This window comes from Lactuca sativa, chromosome 3 (genome assembly GCF_002870075.4).
Source record: "Lactuca sativa cultivar Salinas chromosome 3, Lsat_Salinas_v11, whole genome shotgun sequence".
NCBI classification, from domain to species: Eukaryota; Viridiplantae; Streptophyta; class Magnoliopsida; order Asterales; family Asteraceae; genus Lactuca; species Lactuca sativa.
This window is the reverse complement of record NC_056625.2, coordinates 293,011,189-293,026,056: the sequence shown is the minus strand read 5'-3', so window position 1 is coordinate 293,026,056 and position 14,868 is coordinate 293,011,189. Positions and strand designations below refer to the sequence as shown.

The 14,868-nt window shown below is 39.2% G+C and overlaps 1 protein-coding gene across 1 annotated transcript; it reads right to left on the bottom strand.

Moving 5' to 3' along the window:
• Window positions 1–2,823: 2,823 nt before the first annotated feature.
• Window positions 2,824–4,864, bottom strand: LOC111907733 (uncharacterized). The gene is made up of 2 exons (XM_023903539.2): window positions 4,697–4,864; window positions 2,824–3,992 (listed from the first exon to the last, which is right to left on the bottom strand). The coding sequence occupies exon 2, from the start codon at window positions 3,985–3,987 to the stop codon at window positions 3,004–3,006; it is 984 nt and encodes a 327-aa protein (XP_023759307.1). The 5' UTR covers window positions 3,988–3,992; window positions 4,697–4,864; the 3' UTR covers window positions 2,824–3,003.
• Between the last annotated feature and the right edge of the window lie 10,004 nt (window positions 4,865–14,868).

Genomic DNA, 14,868 nt, shown 5'->3' with positions numbered 1-14,868 from the left:
ACCGTGGTTTCCACAGGTTATAAACTAGTTATGTTATAAAGTCTATATATAAAAAAAAAATAAGCGTATTTGAGGATTAACATGTAAAGTGCTATAATAATTAACAACGATATATTTAGAATAACTTTTATAGTTTGGATAACTTTATAGATATTAAAATTCGAAAAAAAAAAATATTTTTAGATACATAAAAAGAATTGATATATTTAGAATAACTTTTATAGATGAGATGACTTTATAGATATTAAAATTCTAAAAAAATTATTTTTGGATACATAAAAAAAATTATTAGCTGAAAAACTAGGTTTTGTAAGATAAACAAGTTGGTAGTTAAACAGATTTTGGATCAAAACATAAAATTAGAAACAAACAAAAGAACAAAATAATTCGAAAACAAAATTTATTTCCTTGATTCGTCAAAATATTATAGAAAGTAACAAATGAAAAGTAAGAAAACACGTTCACGTTTTAATTAGAAGAAATTTCCTTGGGATTGTTTTAAGGTTTAAGCTTTTAGTTTAGAAATAAATGAATTGTGTCACTATAATATGTGCACACCTTTTTAATGGTCTTCATTGTTTAGGTAATGAAATGATATCGGAGTAATTGAAAAACTGGAGAAGATAAGAAGGAAATTTTTATGGGGGGTCATGAAGAAAAATATAAAATTAATTGGGTTTCATGGGAGAATGTTATCGCTCTTAAGGAACTTGGTGTCTTGGGAGTCGGAGGAATTTGGACACTGAATGTTGCTCTCATTGTTAAATGGTGGTGAATACTTAAATTTGAACCCTCTTCACTATGGGAGGAACTTGGTGTCTTGGGAGTCGGAGGAATTTGGACACTGAATGTTGCTCTCATTGTTAAATGGTGGTGAATACTTAAATTTGAACCCTCTTCACTATGGGCCAGAGTCATTGTAGGACTTCATAACCTAGGAAATAAACCTGTTGAATACTTAGCAAAAAAAAAAATAAAAAAAATAACCGGAGTTTGGAAGAATATTGTTGGAAAGGGATATTGATGCACTGGGACTTAGTTATAATGATATCTTCATGCAAATTGTCAAATCTGGGGATAATACTCTATTTTGGCATGACCCGTGGGCTGCTGGTGGTGTAAACATGAAAACAAAATACCCCAGATTATATGAACTTAAAAAAAAAAAAGTCATGTAAGGTTTCAGAGAGAAAAAACAAAGGCGGGAACATGTGGAATTGGAGATCATGTCCTATTGTTGCTGGTTGCTCCTCTGAACTAGAACGTCTAGTCAACGACATGGATTCGATACGATTACAACCTGGGGTCGATCAGCTGTCATGTTTACTATCGGCGGATGGAAAATATAGGGTGGACCTCCTCACGAAAAAGATTGATCAGGGCTTCAACGCAAATGTACATTTTCAAATAAGTTGGTGTAAACTCATTCCAATTAAAGTAACTACATTCATATGGCGTGCTGTGATGGGGAAAAATACCGTCAGCTGTAGCCCTCTCCTATCATGGGGTTACTCTCGACACTTATAATTGTAGCTCATGTATTGGTGAAATTGAATATGCAAATCATATTTTGGTGGAATGTCCTTATGCGAAGTCAGTCACGAAGTCCATACTTAACTGGTGCGGAATAGATTAGATCGATTTCCATAATGTAGAAGAGATTACTTCTTTTGCAGCCAACTGGGGGAGATGCCCTAAGAAAAGGGAACGTTTAATAGCCATTTGCTACGGGATGCTGTGGAGTATATGGAAAGCTAGAAATGATCGGATATTCCAAGCAAAATTCATCACTCCAAATGGTGTGGTGGACAATATCAAAGCTTTAGTTTATTTATAGGTAAAATGTAGAGGTAAAGGTGGTTTTTGTAACTGGGAAGAGTGACTCTCTTGTCTTTTTTTCGTCTTAGACTTAATTTTCTTTATATATGTAATATGTAACCGCTAAATTTTCCCCCATAGTTTCTTACTATTTGGGTGTTTTTATAATATTGGCCATTTCAAAAAAAAAAAAAGAATAAAAAACGAAATGAAATGAATAGGTCCATTATGTGTTCTTGTTTGACTTGTTAATAAAAAACGAAATCAAATGAATGGATCCATTGTGTGTTCTTGTTTAGTTTGTTGCATCAAAGTACACAAATGGTGAAACGTTGCATAAACAAACCTGTACACTGATACTAAATAATGTACTTTGATCGATTTGTTTACACTATGACGATGATAAAATATCTTTTAAAAAGAAACTCATAGCTAATAATGTACTTCGATCAATTTGATTACAACAGCATGATGCTTTCATTTGTTTTTACAAAATCATTTTACTTATAGATTTACCCAAATATAACAATATCATGTAAATACAAAACAATTTTCATTCATATAATTGAATGGATATTTATAAAATACATTTTCTTAATAAAATTTTTTCAAAATATAATGATATGACGGAAAGAATTAAAAATAAGATGCTATAATACATGTATAAATAGCAACATACTATGATTGATTTGTTTATACATGCTACTTTGAAAATCAACCTACTAATACAAATATTATTCAAATACATAACAATTTTCACTCTTAAATTTAAAAAAATATTCAAACTATAATTTCTTCATAAGGAAAACTAAAATACAATACACAAATAAGCAAAAGTACATTGCTATTTCTTACATTCATCCCTTTTCTTTTAATATAGTTGCATGTTGTTGCTAAAATCTTTTCAAATCTAACGCCAATTGTTGAATTTTATACAAAAACAAAACAATAATACGAAGTCGCCATTTTTCACAATTTCCTATAGGTTAAGTGTAACAAACAAAATACGACAACAATATGTATTACACAAATAAATAAAAGTGCATTGCTATTCCTTCACGTAACACTTTTCTTTTGATAAAGTTGCATATTCTACTAAAATCTATAACTTATTGTTGGATTTCAATAATTTTATACACAAAAGTCAAAAACCATATAGCAAAAAATATAAAACTTTCGATAATTTCACGAAGAACTTTCCGCATCCACATCGATACCCTTCGATGACTCATCTTTACGAAGGTGCGCTGTAAACCCCGCATACCACGCCACACGCATGATTTGCACCCCAAGAACCAACACCCACCAACAAACCAAAACCCTAACCATATCAACCGTCCACCCGGGTGCACCAATCTCACCTCCAAGCTTCAACCCTCTCATCAACTGCAAAACCCTATACCCTTCATACACTATCGGAGTCACAAGCCACACTGGCGATTCCCAATGCCACGTAAGCATCTCCGTCAGCATTTGCACCGCAAGAAGCAAAAGATACGGCCCCAAAACAATCGCGAACGAAATCGAAGGAATTTGCGGTTCTAAAATTCCCTTTTGGGAAAAGATGAAAACGGATAGTGGAACGACGAAACCGGATACGGTTGCAACCATGTTCCAAAACCGGTAGCCGAGTGGGGCCCGGCTAAGCCCCGGGTCCGCGTCTTGACCCGTGGGCCGTGAGCAGGCGTCGGCCATTAGAAGGAAAAGGGTTGCACCGAGGTTGAAGATGCAGTCGAGCCCAGTTAGGGCTAAAAGAGTCGCGATATTTGGGCCTAAAAAGATTGATGAAATTGGTAACCAAAGAGTTGGGATGATTCCCGTGGCTAGAAGAATTGTGGGGCCCACGATCCACATCGGCCATCTAATGTATGAGTTTTTTGTGTTTGTTTTTATGGGTTCGGTGGTTTTGGTTTGACTTGAGTCAACGGTTTCGAATAAGTTAGTGGGGCCCGGTAGAAACTCGTCTTGTGAGGCGAATGTGACTGGGGGTGGGTCCCATGGGGTCGCGTTTGCGTTTGTGTTTGTGCAGAAAATTGTGCGGTGTTTTGTGAGTAAATGAGGGAAGGTGAATTTGTGGTTTGTGGGTTTGTGAAATTTAAGGTTTGGAGAGTGGAGTTTTGGAAGAATTAAGGATGACATTGTGGATGGAGGGCGTAGAACAGATGCCATTTTATCTGAAAAGTATAAGAAAGAAAGCATTTAAACAATATAGTTTAGAAAATATTTGAAAATTGACTTAATAGATAATGTCAAATAAACAGTCATTTTATATGCAACATCATTTCCAAACAGAAGGGTAAATTGGTCATTTTACCCTTTGTTACAGATTTACATGGCCATGTAATTCTTCAAATGACAAACTTGGATTTTGTTTAAATAAATTCATTACAAGGGGCAACCATCATCTTCATAATTTTATTTTGGATCAATAAATCTTGTTGTAATCATCCAAATCCTCCTCAAAAGCTTTCAAAAAACCAATTTTGTTCTTTTTTTTGAACTTCAAAATCTTGCAAAATTAGTCCGATAGACTCCTAAAAAAGTTAAATCGCAGCTTCTATGAGTAATTTTTAGAATTAGGGCTAGTACAATCAGCTCCTGAATTTAAAATAAAACACGAATAAAAAACAGATTCGAAAGTTTGATTATTTTTCAATGTTCATGATTCATTCGAATATTACCAGAAAGTAAAGAATAAACAAATTAGGGTTAATCCATTCAGCTACTGAATTTGTAGGAAAATATGAATACGAAACTAACAAAAGAACAAAATGATTCCAAAACTCGATAATATTTCGCTGATTCATTCAAATATTACCAAAAAGTAACAAATCAAAGGAAAGACGAGCATATTAGGGTTTTGATTAGAAGAAATTACCTCGTGAACCGTTTAGGGTTTATACTTCAATCGATTTTTGAAAAAAATGATTTGTGGCACATCAACAGGAACACGCCTCTATAAATTTCTGTGTACTCCAAGGCTCTGTTTCAATACGATGAGCAAGAAACGACGAGAGTAGAGATGAGAGTAAACTACAAATTTCGTCCATTGACAATTTGTTTTTATATTTTTGTACAATATACTATTTAAAATTGATTAAATTACAGAATTGATCCCTGTGATTTGGTTAAATTTGAAGTTTAGGCCCACCTTTCAAATGATAGGTAAATCATATCCATAATCTATGTAGTTTTTAAACTTTACCGTTTTGGTCCCTAGCCCATATAAATAAACTATCTTACAATCTTTAATATGCTTTTTTTCTTTAATTCATCTATAGCTTTTAACGATATAAATTTGAAAAAGAGCTTACCTCACCCCACCCGATCGTCTTCATTTACCTCCTTCACCATTGTTTCCTATTTCAGACCACCAAATTTACAATATCGAACCATCATCTCTATATCCATTTCCTTCGTCTTTAACTCTCCCTAACTTACTCTATCACCTTTTATTTCTACAAACATCTTTTTTCGATTTGGTTGTCCGAAGAAGAATACAATAATGGAGTCATCAAGCATGTTTTAGTGTCACCAAGTTGCTAACAATCTCAAAGACCCTTCGCGTGTTGCCTTTGTATATTAGGATATTTTAAACTCCGAACTATAACTATAATTACAATAACTAATGTTATACTTCTTGTAGATGGTCTTGTCTTACTATACATTTATTGTATTCTCTATATATAATAGAGTGTATTATATTATTGTAATGTTGATGTACTCTCTATGTTTGAGCGAGAGTATTATATTATGTTGGATCGAAAACACGTTGTAATAATAAAATAACAATAAGAATAACTCATCATTCGACTATGACAGCAGGGGATTATTGACATTACACCGCAGGGTGTGGGTGCCATACCTTGGAGGCGTGCGCCAGATCTTGATGGAGGAGGCGCACGAATCCTGATTCACCATTCATCCTAGGGCGACGAAGATGTATAGGGATCTTCTTCTGGACTATTAGTGGCCCTGCATGAAGCGGGATGTGGCATGGTACGTGGAGCGGTGCTTGACCTGCAGGAAGGTCAAGGCCGAGCATTAGAGACCTCACGGCAAGATGTAGTTGTTGGATATCCCGCTGTTGAAATGGGAGGATATTACGATGGATTTTATCACCAAGCTTCCCAGGACTGCGCGGGGAGTGGATTCGATATGGGTCATCGTGGATCGATTAACCAAGAGCGCCCACTTTATCCCGATTCAGGAGAGCATCTCGGCCGAGAAATTGGCCGATATCTATATCAGAGAGGTGGTGGCCCGGCACAGAGTGCCAGTTTCGGTGATTTCGGATAGGGATGTGCGGTTCACATCCAAGTTTTAGAAGAAATTCCACGACGAGTTGGGTACTCGTCTGCACTTCAGCACCGCCTTTCACCCGCAGACGGATGGCCAGAGCGAGCGGACCATCCAGACTCTGGAGGACATGCTGTGGGCTTGTGTTTTAGACTTTGGAGGTAGTTGGGATACCTACCTTCCGTTGGCGGAGTTCTCGTATAATAATAGCTATCATGTGAGCATCGACCGTCCTCTTTTCGAGATGTTGTATGGGAGGAAGAGCAAGACCCCGATATGCTGGGGAGAGGTTGGCCAGAGAGTCATGGGGAGCACCGAAGTAGTGCTCAAGATGACAGAGAAGATTCAGCATGTCCGGAGCAGGCTTCAGACTGCTCAGAGTCGGCAGAAAAGTTATACCGATAAGCGTCGATCCGACCTGGAGTTCCAGGTCGGAGATATGGTTCTCGTGAAAGTGTCACCTTGGAAAGGCGTCATTCGATTCAGGAAGCGGGGCAAGTTGGGCCCAAGATATATTGGACCGTTCATGGTTATAGCCCGGGTGGGCAAGGTGGCATATAGGCTAGATTTGCCAGCCGAACTCAGTCAGATACACAACACTTTCCATGTTTCTCAGCTGCGAAAGTGCCTGGTGGACGACTCAGTAGTGGTACCCTTGGAGGACATTCAGGTTGATGGCAGCCTGAATTACATTGAGCGGCCTGTAGCGATCCTTGACCGAAAGTCGAAGGATCTGAGGAACAAAAGAGTAGAACTCGTGAAGGTGCAATGGCAGCATCGGAAGGGGTCGGAGTGGACTTGGGAACCGGTGGATGAGATGATGGAGCACTACCCCGAGCTGTTTTAGGATCGAGCAGCAGACTTCGAGGACGAAGTCTAAAATAAATGGGGGAGATTTGTAGCACCTGGTTCTTGGTACGTGTTCTTTTTATTAAATCTTTAAATATTTTGCATTTGGTCTTGGACTCGGTGAGTTGAAGGACCAACTCGCCGAGTAGAAGCGGGATGAGGCGCGGAGTTTAAATTGTGGACTCGGCGAGTCGAGTCCTAGACTCAGCGAGTAGACCCTGTTTTGACAAAAACCCTAATCCAAGGGTTTGCACCCTATTTAAACACCTTAACTCGGCCTCCTTAGTCCCATTTGGTCCCAGAAGACCTCCATAGCAAACCCTAGCCGTTATTGAAGCAATCTAAGGCTTTTGGAGTGATTTTGGTGCTTTTAGGATCCAAGGAAGGAAGGAAAAGCTTGAAGGATCAAGAGGAGGCTAGAAGGATTCGGTTTTGAGCATCATTTGCTGACTTCATAAGGTATAAAGTCTATACCTTGCTTGCTCTTTTGATAGATCCCATTTTGTGGAGTTTTAGGCTTTTCTAGGCCATTTTGGTCACCAACCATTATTGCAAGCATGGTTTGAGGTTGATGTTTTAGATCTAGGTCCTTTGAGGGGTTACAAGACAGAAAGGAGTAGCTTTTGCACTCAATGAAGGCCCCATGCATTGTGAAAGCTTATTTTAGGACCTTTTGAACTTAAAGTCCCATGAAAGCACGTAAAGCTTGTAAATTTACATGCTAGATCGATTGTAGAAGCATAGATCTACATTTTGATCAAGTGTTGTACATCAGAAAACGAAGATTTAGTGAGTGTTTGTGACCAACTCGGCGAGTCCAAGGTTCTGTCCCATATCAGTTAAGGGTCATAAAGACCTAGTTGAGTGTGGAAAGGTTTTAAGGGGGTCCCAAGGGGTGACCCAATGTTCTGGAAACTCATGGGACTCGGCGAGTGCATGAACAGAACCGGGGAGTCCAAGGCAATCTTCTTAAGGATGAAGATGAACTTGACGAGTTGTTCATACAACTCGGCGAGTCAAGGACAGGACCTGAGTATCAGTTGATGATGAACTCGATGTGTTGTTCATACAACTCGGCGAGTCGGATGAGGATTCAGTCGATGTTCATTTAGAAGGAAAACTCGTCGAGTCATCGCCTAACTCGACGAGTAGAGACGGGTTTGAGTTCTAATGGAAGGATAGGGACTCGGAGAGTTGGCGAGCCAACTCGGCGAGTCAGGTCAACTAGAAGTTGACTTTGACTTTGACTTGGTCAGGGGTAAAATGGTCATTTTACCCTAAGAGTAGATGTCAGTTTTTAACTAAATGTTTTGTGGGAATTATAGCCGGAGGATTTCCGGAACAGCAGCGGCAGCAGTCAGAGGATTCCCGCACAGTTCAGCAGCTACTACGAGGTGAGTTACCTTCCAGTAGTGGTGGGTCTAAGGCCACAATGTCGGCCCACTAGTAGGAGACTTATGATAGATGATTGTCTTTGTGATATCATCTAGGTTAGTTACTACCTGATATGTTATATGCTAGCATGATATGTTGTATGTGATAGTAGTAGAGTTCGGTTGTTAGGATCGAAGGGTAGTCAGACACCCCAGGTACGTCTGACAGTATGTGATGATATGTTTGCATGCGGGCTTGTTATGTTATATGCGATAGAGTTAGTAGGAGGGGACCAGTCCCCGAGTTCGGTTGTTAGGACCAAAGGGTAGCTCAGGCACCCCAGATATGTCTGATAATATGTTTATGTTATGTTATATTTGATAGTAGTAGTAGAGGGTGAAATAGTCCCCGAGGTTCGATTGTTAGGACCGAAGGGTAGTCAGCACCCCAGAATGGCTCGACATGGGTAGGTCAGCGCCCCAGAATGGCTTGATACGGGAAGGACGGCACCCCAAAATGGCCGCATAGGTAGGTCGGCACCCTAGAATGGCCGTACGGGTAGGTCGGCACCCCAGAATGGTCGTGCCGGGTAGGTCGGGCACCCTACAAATGTCTGGCAGTGTGTATGTGATATGATTGTATGGTATGTGGTACGATGGGGGGACTCACTAAGCTTCGTGCTTACAGTTTTTAGTTTTTGTTTCAGGTACCTCTTCAGCGAAGGAGAAGGAGCTGGTGCGGTAGCGGCACATCATACACACACATTGGATTTCCGCATTATGAGATGTTCTGGGATTGTACTCTGACTTTATTATTATTTTCATGTTTTGGGTTTACAGACACGAGATATGCTTTATGAAATGATATGATCGGATGATGTTTTACTACAAATGTTTTACAAACCACTTATTTTAAATGAAATTTTTAGGCGTGAAAATTGGGTCGTTACACTATGGGTTGGTTGTTTCCTTTGTTTCTATAAAAACAACCACTTTTGGTTCCTTCTTTTGTTTTGGTTCTACCAAAATATTCTTGCTAACTGGTTTATCCCGGTTATCATTGGTTTTTTTTACCTTTGATGTGGTTTTTAAAGGTGTTATTCCTGTTTTTCTTGGAATTAACCTTCAAGGGTATTTTTGGAAATACCCTTATAAAAATGGAATTGACGGATTTTTCCCCTTTGGTATGAATTCTAAAAAGATTGTTGATGGATTTGAGTCTTTTAGTCATCAAAGCCTTGGTATTTTTATGTCCGTGAGCTCTAAAATTGGAAAATGGCGGTTTACTCCTCGAGGGCAATTTTGGAATTCTTGGATTATTTGCACGAAGGGCTTCTTGTAGCAAGGTTGGAATCAGTTAGAATTTTTCTAGCATATGCTGCTCATAAAAACTTTGAAGTTTTCCAAATAGATGTAAAATGCGCTTTCTTGAATGGAGAACTAGAAGAAACGGTGTATGTTGAGCCACCACCTGGGTTCGTAAATGAGAAATTCTCTGATCATTGCTATGTGTTGGATAAAGTTGTATATGGTTTGCAGCAAGCACCAAGGGCTTGGTATGAAACTTTAACTCGCTTTCTGAAAATGTTGAAATTTAAGCAAGGTTCGGTTGATCCAACCTTCTTCCAAAAGAAAGAAGGCGACCATCTTATGATAGTTCAGATTTATGTCGATGACATCATCTTCGGCTCCACGACTCCTAGCTTAACAGATGGAGACTAAATTTGAAATGAGTGCAATGGGTTCGATTAATTTTTTCCTTGGTTTAAATATTAGACAGCAACCAAAAGGTATATTTATAAACCAGGAGGCCTACACGAAGAACTTGCTAGCAAAATTCGGTATGACGAGAGATTCGAAAGTGAAGGTTCCTATGGCGTTTGGCACAAAGTTAACACCGTCTTTGGAAAAACTTGATGTTGATGTAACACTCTATCGTCAAATGATAGGGTCCCTTACGTATCTAATGGCTAGTAGACCAGACATCATGTTCTCTATTTGTTATTGTGCCAGGTTTCAAGCAAATCCAAGAGAACCTCACATGGTGGCTGTGAAAAACATTTTTCGTTATCTGAAGCGAACCTCTTCTCTCGGTCTTTGGTACCCTGCAAGATCTGGATTTTTTGTTCAAGCCTTTTCTGACGCCGATCTTGATGGATGTGGTCTGGATCGAAAGAGCACCACTGGTGGATGCGAATTCCTTGACGACAAACTTGTTAGCTGGCAGTCCAAGAAGCAAACTTGTGTTTCTCTTTCAATAGCCGAAGCTGAGTATATAGCTGCAGCATCCTGTACCTCTCAAGTGATATGGATACTAAGCCAACTAAGAGACTATGGGCTTAGTATGAAGAAAATACCTCTCTATTGTGACTCAGAAAGTGCGATAAGGATATGCCACAATCCAGTACAAGACTCAAAAACAAAGCATATTTCACTAAGATACCATTTCATCAAGGACCATGTGGAAGATGGGAACATGGAAGTATATTTCATTCGGTCCTCTGATCAATTGGCTGATATTTTCACTAAAGCCTTACCAGAAGCAAGCTTCAATAAAATTTTACAAGGTTTGGGAATGATGGAAGCAGAGTTGGTACCGAACCCTCAAATCTCTCTCTAAAAATTAAACAAACGAAATAAAGTGAACGTTCGGTCTATTTCGGCTCCATAATTTTCGGAAGCGAAATGAACTGAACGCTCGGTCTATTTCGGCTCCATAATTTTCGGGAACCGAAATGAACTGAACGCTCGGTCTATTTCGGCTCCGAAATTTTAAGGAACCGAAATGCACCGACCGCTCGGCTTATTTCGCTTCATTCTTTTAAAATTTGGTTTCGGTTGTACATTTTGTTTGTTCTTTTCAGAGTGTTTTGTGTTAACCTTTTTGTTTGTTTTTCTGTTTTTATTATTTTTTAGAAAACTTCGAAAAATCCAAAAATATTTTTTTTGGTTTGTTTTTATTTTTTTCTAAAAGTTTTTTTTGTTTGGCTTGATTGGTTTGTTTGTGTGGTGTGTATGTATGCCTGTTCTTTTAATTAGGTCACATATACTTCAGTGCAACATAATTTGGAGCTAAGGCAGGTATGATTCTTTTCATTTGAACTAGTTAAGATTCCCGAGAAGCATGCTGCTACATGTCGACCGAAGCCTCTACGACTATGAGTTGGGCCTTAATGATTCGATCAATACCTATCGTTTTTTCCCAATTAGGTTGTTAAAATCCACTCAAGTCAGAGCTACCTTTCTCTTCTCACATGAGTTAAGAGTTTTCTGCTTTGTCACATTTATATAGCAGAGGTACTTTCGGTTCTTTACCCACCTTCCTTACTTTCTCCATCTACTTTCGGTTCACCACTATAACCCTTGAGACTCTCGACATTAACCACCGAGGTTTATGGTTACCTAATCTCTGTGTTAATGATCTTAGATACATACACCACATGCTAAGTGAAACCCAAAATCCAACACCATCAATGAATTGACGGTGAATCTTTATGTTCAAGATCTTACTTGTTACCTATGAAATCTCATTTTATTTTTTTTTAGTGGTCTTTTATGAAATTGTCTAACACCAAGGCATTTCTTTCCACAAAGATCCAATTTGTTTGTGTTTTTGAGATTTCAATGACATCTTTTGTTACCGCAAAATATATCCAACCTACTTGTTCAACAGACCACATCGGTCTCACAAGTACTTCATTTAACGTTCGGTCTTATGTTAAGAATCGACGTTCGGTTGAAGTTAAGCCACCCTTCGCCTATTACATAAAAGAAGCCTTTCGATGTTTCTTTACAAGCACTCGATCGTATTTTCTCGGGAAACCACGCAAGCACTTCAAGTCTCTCTTGACTTTGAAGGAAGCGATTCTTGCCCGGAATCATTTGCTTTATGTCTTCAAATAGACATCACTCACATCCTATACATATTTTTCTTTATTTATTTATCATTTGTCACACTATTGCACGAAAATTCTATGTGATGTTCCAACATTCTGACTGAGCAACAATGGTTATCCTACGTTTTTGAAGCGAAGCTGAATTTCAAACGACGAATTGTGGATAAGCTTTTAGGCGCGTGAATTTGAATGGTTCCAAAACCCACGCGTGCTGACGTATACCTAGGAGCAACCAACCTGTCACATTGTGTTTTTTCAGGCGACGTTTCAGTGATCCCGTCATTATCTTGACGATTATTTCTCTCTCCTGGCAACGATATAAAGGGTTTCTAATATTATTTGTCTTTTACCAGCAACAACTTCTCTCAAAATATAAGGCGATTTGCAAACTGTTCATCTTCTTCCTTAACTCAACAATGGCGACTTCCACATCTGTTCAAGATCAAACTACATCGTCCTCATTGCTCCTGATCAAGCCAAACTAGAATATGATCATTCATCTTAACCCTTTTCTGTACGATCCATACATGTTACAAGTGGTTGAATGCTTGAAGTATTCTTCTCTAGTTCTCTCCCTAACACAGGTGGAATCCATCCCTATGTCACTCCTATCGCAGGTCTACTCTACTACTTCTTATGACAAGAACAAGGAGAGGATCTACTTCCAATTCTTCTCTCACAAGGCTTTGATTTCAAAAGGAAGATTTTGTTCACTGTTATAGCTTGTTGTGGATTCGTCTGTCATCTCACCTGACTTCATCACCACTACTCAACTATTCTTGATGCTCTACAAGATGGGCTACATTGATGTTCTTACCACCGTCGCAAAGGCTAATAAATCATGTCTGCCACCCCCAATGGAATGGATTGCTTACTCTTCTCATCTAGAGTTTGGCAAAAAGGGGTGTTGGGTCTGATGGTACCAACAAGGGTTTTCTGACTATTCTATACGGTCTATACAATGGGATTAATCTCGACTATGGGTCGATTATCTGGTCTCAAGTGGTGCAAAGCCTCAACACTTCCACGAGGCACTTTGAAATTTCTTATGGTAGATTCTTGACACTCATCACATGCAGGGCAATTGACTCTTTGCAAATTCCAGTAATGAAGGATGCCATGGTCTCATCTATGGCCACTTTTCACACGAAGAAGATCATCTTCTCTGATGCCTCAAAATTCTCTCACATTGGTTCTATTCCTGAGACGATGTACCGATGTGTATTAGCCGAAAGTAATGTCATGGCTGAGTACCGTAAGCTTCCTCCCAAGGAACCGAGGTTACTGACTCATGAACAGCAAGTTGCTCTGGATGTTGTGGACAAACCTGTGAATCGAGGAAAAAGGGCTTCTTCCAAGAAAGACACAACCGAGGGTGATTCCTCTAAACCTGACAAGTCTAGGAAGCGAAAGTCTGCAAAGGATGATTCATCTAAGCCAAAGAAGATTAATAAGATGGCGAAGAATTCAAAGACTCCTTCCCCTTCAAGTTCAGAAAATGATGTGGAGGATGACGAAGAGGACATTCTGCATCATGCATCACCAAGAGTCAACACACCTCCTAAATCACCAACTCTAACCAATCCTCTTAATGATAAGATTCCATCACCTCCTCCATCTCCATCAAAAACAACTGTTCCACTTTCGATTTCTCCTACTCCACCACCTACCACATCTCAAACAACAACTCCACCACCTGTTAGTACAATCCCAGTTTCTACAACTCCTTTACCACCTCCTATTATTTCCCATGCCACTACCACTACTACAACCCAACCGACAATAAACGTCAACGTATCTGATACGGGGGCGAATACTAAGACCGAAGCTCCAATTACTTCTAAACCTCTTTCACCCTCTTCTTCAACTGATTTTGGAGTAAATCTCAGTGGTGATAATGTTGAGTTCGAATCGACTTATTACAGTCCATATCGGTTTCCCACCGATGATGATGAAGATGCTTCTGTCACTCGCGAACAACTGCAGGGTATTGATGAGAAGCTTGATCAACTGCTTACTGCTTCCAAGTCCTACAACGATGTGGTGCTCAAGGCCTTTGTTGACACTTCTCTTGAACAATATACTAGAGCAATAGAGCCATCTACTTAGGCAGTTGACAATTCCACTTCGTCTTGCAAGAAGGCCCTCAGTGACGTTAAAGAACTTGTTCACAACACTCAGATTTTTCTTGACTCACTCAAAGGCCATGCCGATTCCAATACAGCCAAAGTGAACGCTTCTGTTGATTCTTTATCACAGTCAATTCAAACGGAACATACTAAGTTTGAGGCTGTCCATTCTTCACTTCAAACAGATAATGCTTCACTTATCAGCTCTGTGAACTCTCGGCTTGAATCTCTTCAGGCTAATTTAGCAAAGGAGAGTGCCTTAAAGGAGGATCTTGCTCGTCAAGCCTCTATTATTGAAGTTCAGAAGGTTCAGCTAGCTCATGCTGAAAAGGAAATTTCACTGTTGAAGACTGACCGAGCTGTCTTTCGTAGTTGTGATGGCGATGTCAAGAACATGCTAACTAATCTTCTCAGTGCTCATGATCCCATACTGACTCTGACCATCAGAAGCCATTTGACAACAAAGCTTCTTCCTGCCCTTTCCATGTTACATGAAATGAAGGG

What these genes read in the sequence shown, in the direction of transcription:
- LOC111907733 (XM_023903539.2), bottom strand. Translation starts at nt 3,987, where the DNA reads ATGGCATCTGTTCTACGCCCTCCATCCACAATGTCATCCTTAATTCTT.